General features: G+C 39.1%; 1 protein-coding gene across 8 annotated transcripts in view; it reads right to left on the bottom strand.

Moving 5' to 3' along the window:
* csmd3 (CUB and Sushi multiple domains 3) overlaps positions 1-21,143 on the bottom strand; it is a 709,139-nt gene that overhangs the window by 312,461 nt on the left and 375,535 nt on the right. For all 8 annotated transcript variants that reach the window (XR_010005888.1, XM_062980075.1, XM_062980076.1 and 5 more), the window contains 2 exons: positions 17,913-18,037; positions 111-232 (listed from right to left, as the gene is read on the bottom strand). Coding sequence is in view for 7 of the 8 variants with exons in the window: in XM_062980075.1 (XP_062836145.1) it covers positions 111-232; positions 17,913-18,037 (247 nt within the window). In the remaining variant the exon portion in view is untranslated. The remainder of the gene's footprint in view (positions 1-110; positions 233-17,912; positions 18,038-21,143) is intronic.

Genomic DNA, 21,143 nt, shown 5'->3' with positions numbered 1-21,143 from the left:
GCAACATTTCAAAAGAGTAGCATTCTACAAATGGACAATGAAGAAGGTACTCACTTGTAAACTGAAGCTGCAAAAGAAAAACTGAAATAGTATCCTGAAGTTTATCTTACCTTGTTTGGATTGATAGCTGTGATAACCCACACACACTGTGCATTACTGTCATATTGGAATGGGAAGTTAGGAGATGTGAAAGTACCACCAGGTCCCTGAAGATTAGATCCACAAGTCTTTACTGTAAAAGAAAGAATGGACATTACAGTTACTGAAGCATGTCACATTTTGTTCTACTTGCATCACATTTTTCCATACACAGGCTCCTGTACAATGATCTGTGTAAATCTGCATGATAGGGCTCTAACTTTCATGCTAGATGACAAAAGTTATGATACTCTGCCTTGTAGCAGTAGGTGTTTTACGTCCTTCATATAGCTGGATATAATGGTGCATGCAACAAACATCTTGGGCCCAATCAGTTTCTTTTAAGAATAATATTAAATTGTGATTTAGATCAGGAGAAATTTTAGAAAAGTAATAAAACATGTTGAGTATCTGAATGATACTGTCATCTTTCATCTACAAATGAAACATTTTTTTCAAGATTTACTTTTCTACATTTATGGTATGTCTGACAGCTGCTCCTGTTTATAGAAGGATTTCAGATATTCAATGAATTAAAATAATATATTCAGAAGTCATGTACTGAAGGGGTCACTGGACCAAAGTGACTCCATTTTGGAATGCCTGTATGGATGAAACTAGGAAATCAGTCTCCCTTTGACAGTAAAGACAAAGTGTGCAACTTGATGTCTTGTGACAGATGACATGTGTTCTATGTTTAGCAATAATCAGTTGTGCCGATTCTGAGAAATTTATGCAATGTTTATGAAATGTATGCAATACATGTACTTTTTGCTGCACCTGTTGAAATATTCTACAGTTCATGATTGGGCAATATCCCGAAGTTGTTTACAACTCAGGAAGTGCTTGTAGTTCTTCCAGTAAAGCCCAGTTCAAAATGGGGAACTAGAGAAGTGTATAAAAGACCCTGAGCCGATGGGCTCGGGGCAGACAGTTTGGATCAGCAACAGCCCATGTTGCCCTGTCTGTCGGTAGCTACCTAATAAAGGTGTTTTTGTCCTCAACTATTTTGGGCTCTTGAGTGGTGGTCTCATAGCGGCTTGGCGAACTCGGGTAATGTATAAATGTCTGGGGGACGCCCAAATCACCCCTTACATTTCTGGGGGCTCGTCCGGGATGAAATTATGGGCTTTGTAGTGATGAAATTTTGGGCTTTGTAGTGTTTTTTAGTTGCCAAGGTTCCGTTGTAGCCCACTCAAGAGCTGCTCTTGGGAGCAAGGCGTGTCCACTTCCCCTTCCGGGGTGCTGCGTACGGTCCGCGCCGAGACGTGCGCACGGCCTCTAAATAGAGGTAAAGACCGGTGGTTCCCTTCGCGGCACCCGAGCGAAGGAAAGGCGTGCTCTCCTCCAAAACAGAAGTTGTGAGACAACCACCGCTGGGAAAGTCGGCCGGCCGCCGCGGGACGGAACGAAAATTAGGCAAGTATACCTCTTAAACCGCTTGTTGTTTAGCATTGCGGGGAGGGAGAGTTTTAAATTGTAGAAGCAGTTCTGGGTCCCGTAGGAAGCCCTTGGGAACCAAGAGAACCCCAAAGGGAAGAGAGCTCTGGGAAAGACCTGCAAGGATAGTCCGACCAGGTCCGGAGGCAGGCCCTAGTAGCAAGACGTGCAAGGATGGTCCGACCACGGTCCGGGGACATACTCCACTAGGAAATTTATTGTTGGGTTTTCTTTTCCCGTCTCGTGGGAGGGCGGAGAAGACCTTGCGTTCAGGCCAGGGTCTACTCCGCGTACCGCAATGGAGGGAAAAGAATCAAGATACTGGAAAAGAGGAGGATGGTTGAAAACATCATTTTCCCCAATGGGAAAGAGATGGGGAAGACAAAGTCTCCCCTATCCAAATTTAGGGAATCCGGCTGATGAGCCTATGTCAGCTCCCCCGTGTACACCTGCCTTCTGTCCTACACTGTCATCACTAGATGAGGCAGTGTGCCCCATAAGGGAGGTGCCACAGTTGGAGCCCACTTCCCCAGGTGACCAGGGGAACCCTAGGTTCGAAACTGGGACTCTGTTTCAGCGTATACCTACCACCAGTTCTGATATTTTGGATTGGCAAAGGGCCTACCCTACTTGGACGGAGGATCCAAGGGGCATGGCAAATCTGGTCAAAGGTATTATTCTGATACATAGTCCTAGTTGGGTGGATTTGAAGCAGTTGATGGAGGTTTTGCTGACCGTAGAAGAGAGAGTGTTGTTGACTCAAGTAGGTAGGCAAGAGGCTGCAAAAGAACATGCAAACTCACATAGTTTGGATGCTGTCGATGTGTACCAAGAGAAAGTGTTCCCAGTGAGAGTAGACCCTCAGTGGGATCCAAATACAGCAAGTGGTAGGGATTCTTTGAAATTGTACCAGAAGTTAATTGTTGGTGCTTTAAAGAAAGGGACTCCAAGAGTTCCCAATGTAAGGAAAATGAAAATTTACCTAATGAAACAGGAGCAGGCTGAAAGTCCGGTGGCATTTTTAGAGAGGATTAGAGGAGCATTTGAAAAATTTTCTCCTTATGAGATGAAGGATCATAATGATCATGCCGATGGAAGAGTAGTATTGAACAGTGTTTTCATCAGCCAGTATTGGCCAGACATACGGAGAAAGTTGCGGAAGGAGGTGGGATTGGCCCACTTGACATTGAAAAGGATAATGGAAATAGCAAATCAGGTTTACCTGTCTAGGGAGGCTATGCAAATGAAACAGGAGGTGGCAAGAGCGTCTCGCAGAGCTAATGATTTGGTTGCTGTGTTCCAGGGAGACCAGCCCGGTTGGGGTCCGGTTGCAGCTGGATTGGTTGATCCTACTTTGAATGAGCATGGGCTGGTTTTACTGAGAGAGGATGATGAATTTGTGTTTCCAGGAATATCTATATAAAATGATAAAAAGGGTTTATGAATAAAAAGGGAGCTGAGGCATTATGCCCTACAAGAGTTTTATAGATCTATGTGAGGTTGTACGGAAGGATCCAGAATGATGGAAAGAATGTAAGTGTATGGCAGTAAACGATGTGATGACTGGAAGGAATAGAGTTATAGTTACAGGTGGTTCCCAAATGGAAATTGGCATCCTAATGGAAAGGAAAAGGGGAAGGCAAGACCTCCCCTATCCAGACTCAAGGTGTGTTTTGTGAGTTTTGTGGGACCAGTGTGGTTTTGTGTCATTATAACCTAAGATGCTTTGTTTGTTGCGTGTTCTTAGAACAGATAGTAGAGAAGAATGTTTGAGAGGAACTAAGGCTTTGTTATAGTTTTGTTTTGTGATAAAGGTTACAAGGTTTTGGGAAAAAAGGCTCAGCCAGTGTTAAGTGCATGGGATTTCGTTTGGGAAAAAGGTCTCCGGAGGCTAGAGGTGGAATGCAAAGAAGCCATTTGCTCCATCCCTACCCCCCGGACTAGGAAACAGGTTAGAGAATTCCTGGGAGAGGCAGGGTTTTGTCGTATATGGATTCCGAACTTCGGACTATACGCCAAACCCCTCCATGAGGCCACCAAAGGGAAGTCAGGAGACCCCTTGGCGTGGGGAACTGAACAGCAAGATGCGTTTGAGCAATTGAAGAAAGCTTTGATGCCTGCCCCCGCATTGTATGTATGTATGTATGTAGGAGAACGAAAAGGAGTGGCTGTAGGAGTGTTGACTCAGCCGGTGGCTTATTTGTCTAAGCAATTAGACAATGTGGCCTGTGGATGGCCTTCATGCTTGAGAGCTGTAGCGGCTGCTGCGGTTCTTGTGGAAGAAGTAAACAAGCTGACCTTAGGGCAGCCTGTGCTTTTAAAATGTCCCCATGCGGTAGTGACTTTAATGGAACATAGGGGACACTATTGGCTCACCAATAGCCGAATGCTTAAGTATGAGAGCATGTTGGTGGACAATCCACAGGTTAAATTGTCAGTATGTGCCACTTTAAACCCAGCTACCTTGTTGCCAGTAGAAGAAGGAGAATTGCTGCAGCATGATTGTTTAGAAGTGATGGATGAAGTGTATTCAAGTAGGCCAGATCTCAAAGATCTGCCACTACAGACTCCGGAATGGGTGCTTTTCACAGATGGGTCAGGTCGTGTGGTTGGTTCCGAAAGGAAGGCGGGGTATGCAGGGGTGAATAGCAATGGGGAGACCCTAGAGGCAAAGAGGTTGCCTCCGGGGACTTCCGCACAGCGGTCCGAGTTGATTGCTCTGACAAGGGCCAATTGGCTAAAGGAAAAAGAGTTGATGTTTATACTGACTCAAAATATGCCTTCACCACTTTGCATGCCCACGGTGCCATTTACAAGGAAAGAGGACTGCTGATCTCTGCGGGACAGCAGATCAGGGATGCAACAGAGTTTTTGCAACTTTTAGATGCAGTATGGGAATCAAAAGAGATAGTAGTCATGCATTGCAAGGACATCAGTATGGTGAGGATCAGGTAACACAGGGGAATCGCCTGGCAGACCAACAAGCTAGGAAAGCAGCAGATGAAAGCACATCAGAAGAAGCAATTTACAATTGGATGTTACGCCCGTAGTAGAGTCCATGACTTACTCTGCACAAGAGAAGGAGTGGGCCCTAGCAGAAGGGGCAAAGTGGAAGGGTAATATTCTCATATTACCCAATGGGAAAATCCTCGTCCCAAAAGCTTTGGGATGGGAATTGGTGAAAGAGGTTCATAGACAAACCCATTTAGGCGCAATTGGAATAGCTTCACTCTTGGAGGGGCAGCTCTGGGTGGATGGCTTGCAGGCCTTGGCCGGAGCTGCTGCCCCAGGATGTGAAATTTGTAAACAACACCCTTTAAGTCTTTTGAGTCCTTAGTGGTTGATTTCGCCGAAGATGCCAAGGGTCTGGAGTATTCAGGGTGGATTCCAACCACCGCTGAAAGAGTTGTAGAGGTCAGGCGTGCCTCGTCAAGGGATGCAATCCCTGGGCACGGGATGCTCTACACATTGGGGTGACAATGGCTCAGCCATTTGGTCACCAGGTGGCAGAGGCCCGCGGCCTTTGTTCACCAGGTCCTTGGGTGCCTAGCCCAGGTGGGAGGCACCGCTTGGAAGTTGCATTGTAATTGACCCTAATCTTCGGGTAAAAGAATGAACAGGGCTCTGGAAAGATGTCCAATCTTTGGACAGGTTGTTAACCAACATGTATGAAAGTACCAGGTTTGCTAACCTTATGAATTGTTGTATGGAAGACCCCTTTGAGAATTAGACCTCTGCAATGAGACATACATGAATTAGGGAAACAGGAATTGAAAAGAGGTCCAAATTTTGGATATGGTATTAAACAAACTGTATAAACTTACTGAAATGCTGCGTTATCCCTTTCCCTGTTACTGCGCTACATGTTTTTCTCACCAGGAGACTAGATTTGCTTGAAAGATTGGAAGTATGATCCCCTCGGCCAAGGTGGAAGGAACCACTGGAGGTGTTCGACCACTGGAGGTGGTCCAAATAACTCTTACTACTGTGAAGTTAAGAGATGTGAAGCCGGGGGTACATTACACTTGCACCAAAAAGGACTACACCACCAAAGACCCTGACATCTGGAAGGTAAACCTGCATAAGGACAATCCACTCAAACTCAAATTCACACACCCTAAGGGTCAAGCTACCAAGAGCTGCCCTGAAGAGGAGGGGCCCGAAGCTACCTAGAGCTAGCCCCAGAGGTCAGGTTACCAAGAACCGCCTTGAAGAAGGAAGGAGGGTACACTTCCGAGAGTGTCCCAAAAGACCGAATGGACACTGGGTTTTGGGTGTGGGGATTCGTGGGTTGTATTGTATTCTGTTTCTGTGTTGACTAAAATGTTGTAATGTTGAGGACAAACACAAGTGTAAAGATGAGGACACAATTGTGCTTTTTAATGTTGGTCATGATGCCATTGGTGCAGACTCAGATGGGTTGGGACAAGAATATGTTCCACCAATTAATTAAAGATATAGTCAAAGAAGCAGAGGTGAAAGACTGCTGGATTGGTGCCCATAGCCCTCACTCCCAATATGAGGGTTGGGTCATGAAAGCAGGACCAATGCTGGACGTATCTAGATGGAAATTGTTCTCCCCTTGGACGCATGCTGATGAAGAGGGGTTGACTGATTCGGCTCAATTTCTATTGGCCCTTGATGATTCTGCACCAACCGCATCAGCTTGTTTAACACGATCCAGAGATGGCATCTCAGAAATTGATCATAAGAACTTTCCCCAAGCCACCCTCATAAAAATAGGAGATTACCCTTATTGTAATCTCACTCTCCCTGTACATATGACAACATATTCATGAAAGTTGAATAGCCACAAAGAAATGATCACCTGGAAGAATCAAGAAGGCAAGTTCCCTTGCCAGAGGGTGATGGTAAGAAACCACCTTCTCGTTCGGCACGATATGTGGTTAAGCCCGGGTCGGAGCTGCTTCGTGCAGCAACTCAGCCACCTGCGGCGGGAGGCAAGCCTCCACCACGAGAAGATCTGGTCCGGACACAAGGAAGCTTCCCAATGGAATACCAAATTCCTGGTAGGCCAAGGCCCGGTATATTGTTTAACAACCATGCCATGGGAGGATTGCCTCCGGGGTATTTCTGGATATGTGGGAAGTGGGGAGGTAAAGTCTTGCCTCCGCTGTGGGTTGGTACTTACACCATTGGTACCTTAGCCCCCACTAATATTGAGATACACCCACGAGAGCAGCCCCTGCAGGCATTGGAAGCAACTGACCGGTGAAACAGGCCTAAAAGAGCTTATGATGAAAAACGTGGCTATGATCCTGATATCTAACTGAGGGAGAAGGAGTTAGAACAGGTTCGCTGATTACCTTGTGGATTGGGTGGCTGAGAGATCTCATCAAAATATTATCTGTCATGTTGCAAATCATGGTTCTTGCTTTGTTTCTTTTGCCATGTATCATGTCATGCTTAAAGATAAAATAATGGAGAGACTGATCACTGCTACTTTCACTCAGCACAGAGAAGTTCAACATGTTACATACAGCTGAACACCCTGGAAAAGGAAACCACCCCACTATAATTAGATACCTGTGCAACCAAGAAATTGTCTTTCTTGGTTACAAGAAAAAACGGGGGAATGAAGGGGTCACTGGACCAAAGTGACTCCATTTTGGAATGCCTGTATGGATGAAACTAGGAAATCAGTCTCCCTTTGACAGTAAAGACAAAGTGTGCAACTTGATGTCTTGTGACAGATGACATGTGTTCTATGTTTAGCAATAATCAGTTGTGCCGATTCTGAGAAATTTATGCAATGTTTATGAAATGTATGCAATACATGTACTTTTTGCTGCACCTGTTGAAATATTCTACAGTTCATGATTGGGCAATATCCCGAAGTTGTTTACAACTCAGGAAGTGCTTGTAGTTCTTCCAGTAAAGCCCAGTTCAAAATGGGGAACTAGAGAAGTGTATAAAAGACCCTGAGCCGATGGGCTCGGGGCAGACAGTTTGGATCAGCAACAGCCCATGTTGCCCTGTCTGTCGGTAGCTACCTAATAAAGGTGTTTTTGTCCTCAACTATTTTGGGCTCTTGAGTGGTGGTCTCATAGCGGCTTGGCGAACTCGGGTAATGTATAAATGTCTGGGGGACGCCCAAATCACCCCTTACAGTACCATAGTCACTTTTGTCATTGCCATCTGTTACACTATGTAAAAACTGCTGGATTTTTTTAATAAAGAAAAATACTTCTTACAAATCCAGAATGTAATGAAATTTGTGTTAGAGTAAACAGATCAAGATTTATGCATAAGCTTTGCATAATTATTCTGATGTTTATCCATTATTAAGCTTACAATAAATGTGTATTTCTTTTTAAAAATTCAGGATTATAGGATGGAATACAAGATACAAAGGTGTTTGCATTGAGACTTTATCCTTACTTTTTAAAATAGCTCAACAGATGAGCAAGGCAAACCTACGAATGGTCATGATGCCTCTAACCCAGTGGTTCACAACCTAGGGTCCCCAGATGTTTTTGGCCTACAATTCCCAGAAACCCCAGCCAGTTTACTAGCTGTCAGGATTTCTGGGAGTTGATGGCCAAAAACATTTGGGGACCCCAGGTTGAGAGCCACTGTTTTAACCAAACTTATCAACATTGATATCTTTAAGGATACAATCAACCATGATATGCCTATGCTTTAAACCAAACATATATGCCTGTTGAATAGTGCAGTCTTATGAGAAAAAAATCTCATTAAAATGAAAATAAAAAAATATGAAAGTCAGAGAATTATGGAGTTGCTGCCAAATGTTTTCTTTTTATTAACCTGTTTAAAATATTACCTAGAAACTACATCTATTGAGGTATTATTGGGCATCCCACTCTGTTGGGGGCTCTTTAGACATGTGATAAAGTCTCCTAATGCAACAAAATGTATTTGTGCAAACACCTTGACAGTGCTCTTGGCTAATGCTATAAAAACATAATTCATCAATAATAGTGGAGGAATGACGGGGTGGCACCCTAAAATTATAACCAATGCTTCCCACTTTGTTCCATAAACTGACATGAAAATCACAAACCTGGTTCACAAACTATTATGGAAATGATATTAGTATTTAAAATGATAATCTATTTAAATTGTACAGATTTTGAAATTTTTACCTTGGATATTTTAAAGTGCTAAATCATACCTTTAACAGATAACCAACTTCTTACTTTGAGAAACCATACTTGATGTTTTGAATAACTTTTCAAGCTCTTTATAATCTATTTGATACTACACTATCACTTTAAAAAATACATCTTTCTTGCCAAAATGTTCATTACTATAAGGCCAGAACTTCCATTTTATCCCAAGTTTCCAGTCTTTAATAAGGACCTCTTCATATAGGCTTCTTTTTGGCAGTGGTAATGGGGTTTTTTTAGGTTTGGCTATAGAGCCCATTGGCTCCCATCATAACTCTGTTGTGAATAAAACTCAATAGAATTTTCTCCATGCAGTAATATGTCTCTGTAAAGATGTCATGATCATTGTGTTTTATTCATGATTGCTATGTTAGGGTTGACTGTTTAAGGTTATATATTTCAGCTATTCTTATACAGAAGCTGGGAGCCTCTAAGGCATGGCCAGGAAAAGGGGCGTGGCTTCACCTTGCTGGTGGAAGCCTTAGAATTCAAAAATTTAGCAGTTGGAATTCGGCAGTTGGAGTTTGTCGGTTGAGCAGAGCAGTTGGTTCTGTCCAGTGAGAAAGGAGGGTGATCGAAAAAAAGAGATTGTGGGAGGAAGTTGAGCAGATAGAGAGTTTTAGCGGAGAAGGGCTAAAATTAAAGTTGCTGAGTCTTTAGTAGGAATAACTAAAGAGCTGAGGCTATATCCCTAAGTCAAGGAGGACTAGGGTTAACCAGTTAAACTCCCCAATCCAAGTTTGATCGGGTACAGGTCAACTAAGTTCAAGAAGGACAGTATTCCTAACTGAAAGAAACAAGTAATATAAAGCTGATACCATACTAAGCTCAGTGAAACTATTGACAAATCTTGCAACATTTACTGTACAGAAGTAACATCGTTCACCTCAAGATATAACATTCTTGCAACCATCAAGTTTGTGCTATAAATAAACAAGTTACTGTTTCTTCAAATGTTGCTTATTATTTGAGCAAAGCATCTTTCAAAGGTGGTGGCAGCGACAGCATTGAAAAGTGGAATACATAGAGGTAGAAGGTGAATCCTTCGCAATTTGGTGGCAGCGGTGGGATCCAAAAAGATTCCATCCCTGTCATCACACTTCTTTACATCTCTTTCTTTTTCTTTTGGTGCAGACTTTTTTTTCCTGCAATCTATTTCTGAGAAATCCGTCTCTAAAAACTCAGGCAAAAGGCAGACAGAAAAGCTGAATAATGAATTTGCACCAAATCTATTTTTAAAAGCTAAAGTCAAAAGCTAATTAAAAGTTACAATCACTATATTAAGTGACATGTTACAAAAACGCAACTCAGCACATGAGTACCAACAAGTATTGTAAAATAGAAGACATTGAGAAATGATTTAGGAATGCTAATTCTTCAGATCTTACTGTTAATCCCAAATCAAGTAAATCCACAGAAACAAATCACTTAATGCAGATATTCATTAATGGGTCATATATGGTTGGGACTAACCAACAGGATTCAGGTTAATGTGCATACTAGTTTTTTAAGTACCGTGGAACCCCTATAGGACAAACTATGTTTCTGTTATTTAGCTTTCATAGTCAATTTCTATTTGATCATGGCTCTTGACTTTATAGGTTTAGGTGTGCATGATGCAACCAAGAAACTGCCCCATCTTTGTGCCACTTCTTCATGAAATTGATACTCAAGAATACAGTGTCATACCAATTGGCATAGGAATTAGAGAAACTGAATATTAACACATGTATTGTGTGTTGGCAAAGGCTTTAATGGCCGGAATCACTGAGTTGCTGTGAGTTTACTGGGATGCATAGTCATGTCCCAGAAGCATTTTCTCCTGATGTTGGCAAAATGTCAGGAACATGGCCTTAAGTCCGGAAAGCTCACAGAAACTATCATGTATAGAATTGTAACTATGCACTTTTATACATATGTACTCAGAATTTGAGTGCCATTAATTTCATGTCCAATGAGTAGTTTTCTCCCCAGTCAAATTTGCTCCCAAGTGAGTACATATGGTATTTCAGATTTAAGCTAATTTCATTATTGACACCAACAGAACTAAAAATTTATTCCATACCTGCACTGCATGGACAATCACAGTCAGAAAAGAAGTAATCTGATATTTTTAAAAGACTTCAACTTTTGTAAACCCGATCTATTAGGTGAAATATGCAACCATTAATTATTTTATAATTAATAAGCCTACTTGCTGCATTTTACTGTTTTTGGTCAACGAAGGATGCCATTACAACATGCACATTGAATGTTGAAGCTTTTTTTTGATAAGGAATTGTAGCTCGATTTTAGTTCATGAGTGTGTTGAGATTGTAAACAACACAAATATAGCGTCCCTACTTTGCGGATTTTCACTTTTCGTGGGTGATCCTGGAACATAACACCTGTGATAAGTGAGGGTACACTGTAAATGTAAACACAGGCAATTCACTCCCCCCCCCATCTTCATGTGCTGATCTCACTCTATTATAAGCACTGATCACATTTTTGCAAAATATTGTTTCAAAGTAAACAAAAAGCATGGAGGACTTGAGGTGTGAAATAGTCATTTCTCACTGTCCCCACAGATTTATGCAGTTTCATCAATTATCAAGTTAGCAATCTCATTACAAAGTGTAATGCTGTTTCTCAAGCTCCACTCCATTAGCTTGAACCTTACATATTATTAACTATCACAGTGAATAACAATTTCTAAAGTCCATCTGATTACAACAAATGAGGCTTCTTGACTTTAGAACTTGCAATGTATAACTGTTGGAGGACTTCAAGGACACCCATATCATCTATGTTTTATTTCTTGAAGAGAGCCATTTATGTTGCCTAAGTTTAAATAAAATTCTCTTCTTATGCTTGAGAAGTTTAATTTCATTGTTAGTATCATCATTATGTTTAGCTTGCTAACGGTGCTTCAGTTTTGTTGGTTTTAAATTAATAATTTTAAAGCACATCATAAGCACTGAGATTTCATTTTTGTTGTCATTGGCCCGGACTGAAAAGGACACTAATAAAAATAAAAAAGATAAACTCTTTATTTTATTGTGAAAACTTTGGTATGTATTCAATTGCCTTCTCCCCTGTTCCGTTCTTTCTTTCACTTGGGGAACTTAGCAATTCTTACTTATAGTCTTATGCAATCTATTTTCTTCTGCTCCAACAGAGACTTCCATGAAGATATTTTTCACAGATTATCTTGCCTTCATCAACATTCATCCTGAGATCTATTCCAGATAATGAGAAAATATTTCCAAAATGATCAAGGTGTTGCAAAAAACAAAAAGAGGAGGAGGAGGGGGGATGCAAATATTATCTCTCGGTAATGTGTGATATATAGTGTTTTATATACATTTACTTTTCCTCAAAAAGCAAAAAGGTATTAGGACGTCACTATGCAATTCTAAATCTGAACAAAAGAAACATTCTCTCTGAATTTATTCCATATAGAATTTATTTGTCCAGTTTATTAGTTATATTAAAGAAAGTTTTAATATTTTAAATCCTGGATGTACTACTGTACTTGAAATATCCTTAATTCCCTCTTGTAAAGTCTGCGGAATTTTATCTTACAGTTTGTGTATTATGTTCAGACTCTAATGTTCTAATGTTTTGATGTTGATGTTTTATGCTGGTTTGTACGTTTATACTATTTTACCTGTTTTATATTGGTTTAATTATGCTGTATTTTACTGTATGTTGAAACTAGGATTGTCCCCATGTGAGCCGCCCCGAGTCCCCTCTGGGGAGATGGGAGCGGGATATAAAAATAAAGATTATTATTATTATCTCCCCAACATCATCTGCAGTTTGGTTGTGAAAATCATGGAAGAAACCTAATGCCATATTAGTGTCATTCTTCCCTAAAGTCCACTGCATCACCCAATAATCTTCTTGAAAGGATTTCCAGCCTTCTGGTACAGTTCTCAGGAGTGTACAGGTTAGGAGAAAGTCACCCTATAAACTCTATCAATGAAAGAGCATATATGAGTGGATCCTTGTACATACGTTATTTATGTGTTCTCCAAAACATAGTGAAATAATGCTAAATTACTTTATCTCTATAACAATAAAAATAATATTGCAATGTGCTATAAACATGCTAACAGCTTGGTTGTGTGCATGTTTATTTAAAACTAAGCTCAATAGAATGAATTTAATGAACATTTAATTTGTAAATCAGAAAAGAACTGTTTTTAAAAACAACACAAATGTCAAATATTTAAACTTTACTGGATGAAAAATTTGCAGAAAGAACTATTTTTAAAGAAGAAGTTTAAATGTGTCCTTCATGCTCAAAGCATTTCTCTGAAGAATCAATACTTTTGTACTTGCATAAAAAGTGCACATGTGAACCATTTCTTTTCCTCTACCTGATTATCCCTCTGTGTGGTCTATTTCTGAAATCAAGCCTGCAATATTGAACGTCTCATTAAACATATTAGCCCTTTAATTATCTAAACTGCTAATGAGAATTACTGTAAAATCTAATATTCAGACTACTTCAGTAAACGGAAAAAGCATACATTGTGGTTAATATATAGAGTCCAATTTTATTCTTTCTCTCTGCTGCTGATAAATCCCCAGAAATAAATAGATGGTATACAGCATGATCTTCTTGTTCCACCAGTTAACATTTGCACTTCCCAATACAAAGTTGCAAAACATGCATAAAAAGCTTCTACCATCAATGTCTGAAACACCATTTTATCATACTTATCACGTGCAGAGAGAAAGATTGCCTTAATCCAGACTACATATCCAGGGATAGTAATGTTAGCCATAATATACCAAATCCACAAAACAGTGATAACTTTATTGGATCAACAAGTCATAAACATTGAATGTTTTCTACATAAGAGGTTGGTAGCCTCACTCTGGACAGAAACAGCCTAGATTTCAAGGGAAGTAGTAGTAGTAGTAGTTGTTGTTGCTGCTGCTGCTAATGGAATTCATTGCCTGGATTTTACGCCTCTTTGTCTTGAAGTGTTCATATGACCAAAGAGAGAGGTGGCCTCTGCCTACATGAATATCCCCTCCAGACCATCTTAACTGACAATAAAACCAACATTTTGACAAAATATAGGCCTGTGACTCTAACATTACTTTTATTTCTTCCTCTCCAGACTATGGAAATGAATTGCATCAAAGGAAACTTTGGAGATAATATATCATAAAGATGTTTTATTCACTAAATTATAGCATATCTGTAAAGTTAGCCCACTGGGCTTAAAAACCGTCACAAAAGTGGGAAAATGCCGAATTAAAAATAGAATTTTATCTGAGAGAACACCTTACTAGGAATCTCTAGGGGCCCATCCAGACAGCCCTTTTAACACAGGAGTTCCTGCAATAAAAAGGGAGCCATCCAGATGACATCCCAGATAAATACAAATTCATTCCAGGGAAACCCTAGTTTGTGGTGAATTAATTTGTTAGTGGGTTTATTCCACATCTTCTTGGAAGGCGCGGGACAAATTCCGCTGTCTGGACTATTTCCTCAAAAGTTCTGGACTTTTGAAGGGGCATTCTAGACAGTAGACCTGCATCCTTCTGTGCTAAATTAGACTGGAAAACAGTGAGGACACCCTTGCTCCCTCCCCCAAATCCTTTTAAAACTAAAATAACTTATCTGGCCTCCATTAGAGTGGTGCTAGAGCCCTCCTGGCATGTAGGAATGATGCCCCAGGAGAAGGGGGGTACGGAAGCAATTTTCCTCCTCCCCCTTTCTCCTGGCACATCATTCCTATGTGCCAGGAGAGATCCGGCACCACTCTAATGGAAGCTGGCTAAGTTATTTTAGTTTTAAAAGGGGGGTTGGGGTTTTGGGGAGGAGGTTAGGGTGTCTAAGTGTTCTCCCAGAAAACACTCGCTTTCTGGGGCGTGTGTAGATTAGGACCCAAGAACATTCGTGTTTTTAAAACATGAATGTTCCTGGATTAAAGGACTGTCTGGAAGTGTCCTAGGTTCTCCAGGACAGCTCTATGCTGAGCTTCTGGACAGAAGCACATTAGAGGACTTAGAGGTTATTAGAGGGAACTTCATTAAATCCATGAATAATTAGATCTACAAAGGTGAAACACAGAGAGCTGTTAATGTTTGACATCTATTTTTTTCCCAGGAAACCACTCCCCACACTCACGCCCCCCAAACTATGATTTTTCCTTGAGGCTGATCTATTGAGGCTTCTTAATAATTTTAGCTTCCACTTATGGTACCTTCCTCAATTTTATATAATCCCTTTGAGATGTCCTGATCACAGCAAATTATTCATACTATTCATACTACAACCAGTGGTAAAAGTTTCAGTTTTCTAATTGCTAAGAATGATATAAGATATTTACCCCATTGTTGGTAGCCATAAATAAACAAGAAGCTATGGTAACCTAAGGTCAGATAAATTTACATTTTTTTTTAAAAAAAACTGTTGATTTTATATTTCCAAGCAAGGCATATCATAAACTTGAAATTGATATTTCATTTCCAAAGACATAAGGCACCATGTGATCACTTCACAGGGTCATAGTCATATAATTATTCATTTTCAAATTAAGAGTTGAATAAAAATCATATAACTATATTTGACCTTACCAATAATGTGTTTCACTGCTCATTATAATACTTTTTTTTTCTACACACACATTTCTAATTGTTTATTTTCAACTTCCTCATACCACTTCATGTCAATCCAGGAAGATAAGCAATCAACATTCTTCATGGATCTCAGGAGTGACTGAGGCAAAATGTGTACCATGAAAGATAAGTGGGTCATATTGGGAACTCCTGCAAGGCAAACAGCAGTCAGCCACAATTCATGTGGGCCTTCGCAGAAATTTCAGATTTAATTCAGAAGTTACAACCGAGGGACATATATGGAAGAGTAGTAAATCAGGACTTATTTAAAACCTTTTTAAAGTTGAAAACTAGAACACAATAGGAAACCCCTCTATTTTTTATGAAAAAATGTTTTTCAGGATATTATCTGCCATCATTGTACAAATAATGATTTCTTAGTATTCAAAAATAACTGATGAATAGGGTATTATGTGACAATAACATTTTATTAGAAGTAATTTTATTGAACAATAAAGTGAGTTTAAAATGAATTCAACTGTGTCAGAAACACAACAGGTATAATAAACCTTCGTGTTATTTAACACAGTAGTTTTTCAAAAAAAAATAGAAGGAATGCACTTTTTAAAAGCAATAAAATATATGGGATTTTTAAGTAGAAAAACTGAATGAAGAATATGTTCCACTATGCATTTCTGGATAGTGTGGCTAAGACATTGCATGAGAAGGAAAAAACAAACAAACAAACAAAAACAGAAGCTGGATGGCTATTTGTGGGGTTTGGGAAGGAGTCCAAATTTAAGGTAAATCTAGTTTGATTTTGGTCTCAATTGGAAGTCATGCAATCTAGATGGGAGTGACCCATCTAGATTGGTTGGTCAGTAAGTGCCCAACCAGGGAGCAAGCCAAATATTTGGACTGCCCTCAAGGCTCAGGTGCTTCACCCAAGGAGGTTGTTTCATGTGGCTATATAATCCTGTTACTGGTTTTTTAAAAAGTTGACGTTCTGAATTCAGTCCAATGGATGTTATTTTAAGAGTGCAAATAATTAATTAAAGCAAATGACAGAATAAATTGGGATGTCTCTGCAAATTAATGAAATAGACTATCCAAGTAATTCAAACCTCTTTCTATCTCTTGTTCTAATTACCATATATTAATTGATGTCACCTGCCGTAGGAAAAAAAACCTACTTTAATCTTAGTGGCTCATTACTGATTGGCAAGTGAGGAAAATTTACAGACACTTTTCATCTAAAGAAACTTCAGTTCACAAATTTGTCTTTGATGCTCAATGATTCGATAGTTATTTTCCCAAATTAAGTTTTCAAGGTTAACAATCTTCCTGACTAATTGAGGTTATTATTTTTCTCACATTCAAAGAGCAAGAAATCATGTAAGGTTGCTTAAAGCAAAAGTTAAGTGACTATCTCTTGAATGGGATTTATGAGGGAGAGAAAAATAAATTCATAAATCCAACAACTAAATAAAAGATCTAATCTCTTTCATGCTTTCATTTTTTTTTCTCTAATAGCTTTCACCCTGGGAAGGTTAGCATGGAACACATTTCACTTTTCTCAGCTAATAGAGAACAACATGGAGTCAGCTACTTCAGTTAGGATGGTCAGTCAAAACAGCCCAAGAATATAATTTGGGAGATGGGATATGGGATTTTTCCACCATCTGTCTAATTTCTTTCCAGTTTCATCAACATAAGGAATACCAGTTTCCCATTATATAGCTGAAATAATATTTAACAAAGAGGAAAGCTACATTTATTATATACAATTGGTATAGTTACTAGGGGTGTGCAATATTTTCATTAGTCATCATAAGTCATATCAAATTTGTTACATTTGTACTTACAATGCAATATCCGACACGTAGCCCACACCAAAACTTAAGAATCAAAACTTATCCAATTCACTTGCATTTTGGAAACCTTGGAAGCCTCCCAAAGCCAGATTTATGTTCAGTGCAAGTAAGCAAAGCCAAGCCAAAAAGGCTGCTATTCCTCCTTAAATTAAGGCCTTTTTTGTTAATCGCACAGCCCTAATAGTTGCTGTAACATAAAACAGTGTCAAGGCTTTGTTATTTGAAGGACCATAATTTTCCCATGTGAACTGGTTTTGACATTTTTTGAGGAGGCACTTCTCTTTGTCTCATCATTCTCACAGAAACATTTGGTGGGGAAACAGACAAGATCCTGCTCATCCAAAAATGTTCCAGTTTGTCCATTACACTGTGGTAGTCCAAACTGAACACACAATTCCAGGTTAGGTCTCAATAGAAGAGTGACACTATTACCTGTCTTGATTGGGACACCTCATATAAAAATATTAGTATATTAAAATGTTTGTAAAAATTCAGCACTGTCCACTTTTGTAAAATAAAAAATAGAGAAAATTTGCAAAATTAATTTGAGGTCTTATTTGGTAGCACTGACATAAGCATAAGTAATTGTGATACACCAGCTCTGTTAAGAATGTACAGAAGAAGTAAAATGAGACAGAAGAGTAGACACACACACATATATAACATTAGTCATTAAAACCTTGTAATAAACTAAAATGGGAAACTAGAAACAAAATGTGTGTATCTCTCACATTTTTACCTTTACACATAGGTCTATGATCACTCCATGCTGCAAAAACTTCTGCTATTCTTTGACAAGTGATACTTTTAGCTCCCTGAAGCACATAGTCTTCATCACAAGAAAATTGTACTGTTGCATCCAGGCTGAAATCAAACACATGAAAAGCAGAAATAATTATTATTAACAATATTTTTCCAAGGATTTTGCATCATTGCATTCTCTTATTAATGTCAACTGTTTGTCTGTATGCTATTGCCATAAAGCACATAATAGCTTTGGTTGTATTGCCGAACATAATATATTCTCCCCATGTTATTTAAAATATTTATTCCATTTTTTTCTATTTAGCATATATACAAAATACTTGTAGATTACAAAATATAAACAAACATTTACACTTCCTTAACTATGAATAAGACAGAAGACAAATTTGTGATCTGTTTCAGAAATTAGGCAAGTGGACAATATTGATATTCTCTTCAATGGGTATTGCATGTCTCTTTTAAGTAGCTCATTTTTAGTATTAAGAGTATAATGTCAAGTGAGTGTACAGTTATGTCCTATTTGATTAAATAATCTGTTTTTAAGCATTTCACCCTGCAGTGAAATGTGATCAGGAGTTGCTGAGTTTCCAATTTATTCTATACTTTTCTGAAGATGCACACATGCACACCCACAAACACAATTTAGAGTACATCTACACTGCAAATTAATGCCATTTGACACTACATTAACTAACATGGCTCAGGGCGCTTCCAGACAGCACCAAAATAAACCCACTTTGGTGTGGATTGCCATCCCCATCTTCCCCCACAAAAAAAATCAGGGCTTTCCCAGGAAGAGTGGCTACATGCAATTACCTCCCCTCCCCTCCCCTGGTGTCCTGGCACATCATTTTTTTTATGCCAGGAGGATGTATGGAGCACCTCAATGGCAGCTGAGTAAGTTTTAAAAGGTTTTAAGGGTTGTTTTTGGGATTGGGGGCTGAATGCCACCCCAAACCTTTTGGCTCCAGAAGCCCAAAAGGTTCAGAATAGCAAATGGGGACTCACCCCTGGGTAGTTCCAGATAGTCCTAGAACTACCCAGAGGTAAGTCCCCACAGGCCCAATACCCCATTAGACCCAGGCCTCTCAGGAAGGGCCAGATCTAATTGGATATTAATTTGGAATAACTGAGGTCATTCCAAATTAATTCATTTTTACTAGGGGCATTGTTTGGACACCCCCGGTAAAAACCCAGACAGGTCTCGGTTTTAAGGCCTGTCTGGATGGGCTCCTGAGTGGTCTGGGGTCCTGGGAGTTTTACTTTTGTGAAGCAACTGGCACAATTTGGCATAGAAGGCTAAAGAACAGGAATTTTCATTACTTCTAGTCTCAATGATCTAAAAATGGCATCCAATCTCCCCTTCCCAACCTATAAGCTTCAAGAAAACACATTCTATGAAACTCAAACCACTTGAAGTATTTCTTTGCCTCAGCTGAAGAGGTGCATCTAGTTGCTCATTTAGGAAATCTAGGGGCCTAAGAACAAAAGACATTTGTCCAAGCCCTGAAGCTATCAACTGCATTCATTATCAGCTTTCCGGTTAGAAGAGATCTGTCTTTGTTTTTATTACAGCATCAATTCACAGCCTATTTATAATCAATAAAGTTGTATTTAGGAACAGTGTATCCTTAAAATCTAATATAGCTAGCACCTGAGTCGATCAGGCTCTGCAGCATATTATACAACCTTATTTCAGGTAATCAAAGAAGCTTTAAGTTTCCCAAGATTTTTGATCCTATACCTTACATTAACCAAAATTAATTCAGTTCACTAACTTGTCCTCAATCTATCTAACCGTTTTCTGAGAAAAAGGGATGAATACAAAATCCAACAAAGGTGGTATAATTTTCTCTTTATAAATAAATGGTGATCTGTAAGCTAATTATTGTTGAGGTTTCCAAATTAGGGAGTTGTGGAAGTCATTTCAGTCAGTTTTAACTTTGCAAACAGCATGCTATGTTTGTGGAATGATCCTCTATATAAGATCAGACATATGGCGATATAGTTTTCTGCAATAGTTACCCATTATAATTTCTACATCCAGAAACTTTCCACCCAATATGCCTCCAAAACCCTCAATCTTCAGTACTAATTGGAGAGTTTATTTATATGTCCACAAGGTTTAAACCTATAAATAAATCCTTAATTGAGCAATCTCGGTGAGACTAAACTGTAACCTTAAAAAACTGTATTGGTTTGAGACATTCTGAAATATATTATTTGGGGAGGATCAAGTCAGGCTACTGGACCATCTAGCTGACTAGATGAGGAATTTAGAATCTTTTTTTTTTTTTTTTTGCTAAGGGAATGAATTACTGTTGCAGATCTAGGCAAAGCTAAAGACAAGGGGAGGAAAGAAACAAAGAATATGGCCAAGATGGGTAGAACCAGACCATAGATTCAGACATGTCTACAAAAAATACCCCAATAAAGAAATTCCTATGCTACAATTAAAAGTTTGTTCCATGCATACTATTAAACCTTTAATTATTTTTGAATTATCCTGGATCACTGGGAAGAAGTAAGAGCAGCATAAAGGCCAGAGAGAGAGAGAGAATAATCATGGGCTACATCTGCTCCATGTGCCAAAGGTTCCTTATAATTGGTTTAAACTGATTGACAGTTAATCACTAGGCTTTCAGTGAAAGTGGCCTTATCCAGCTTGCCAGGGAATGAGCTTGTAGGTATATTTACACATTCTATCTTTTTAGGAAAAAGTGGGGGGAACAACAATCCCATCCCTTTCCCAGTTATAATAAATACAGGAGTCCAAATGATGCCATCAGGTTTCCTCCAGGATCTTTCACTGATTATTTTCTACTCGTATTGTATGCCTTCATCCCGATGTCCTTAATTTCTAAAATTGGTAAGTGCAGATACACCAAATGTAACAACACAGATTTCCATTTTTCATTCTATAGAGAACATGTTTTGCTCAGTACAATTTCTTGCTTCAAGAAGATTATGAACACATCACATATCCTATTCTAATGAAAGTTTAGACAGAGGGTAAAATTTCTCCTCACAGTGTAACATGTTTCTAAACAAGTTTATCTTAGATTGAAACTTCAGACTTTAAATAAGTGAACTTATTTGGAATGCATGCTTTGATTTTGCTGCTTATAGAATTGTGATTTATAGAGGTAGGCAGAATGTTCAAAAATATCTTTTCTAACAAACTTTTTTAGTATTGAGAAACTGA

The sequence above is a fragment of the Anolis carolinensis genome, chromosome 4 (assembly GCF_035594765.1).
Source record: "Anolis carolinensis isolate JA03-04 chromosome 4, rAnoCar3.1.pri, whole genome shotgun sequence".
Lineage (NCBI taxonomy): Eukaryota > Metazoa > Chordata > Lepidosauria > Squamata > Dactyloidae > Anolis > Anolis carolinensis.
Note: the sequence above shows the minus strand (reverse complement) of the source record. Positions and strands in the feature narration are given on the sequence as shown.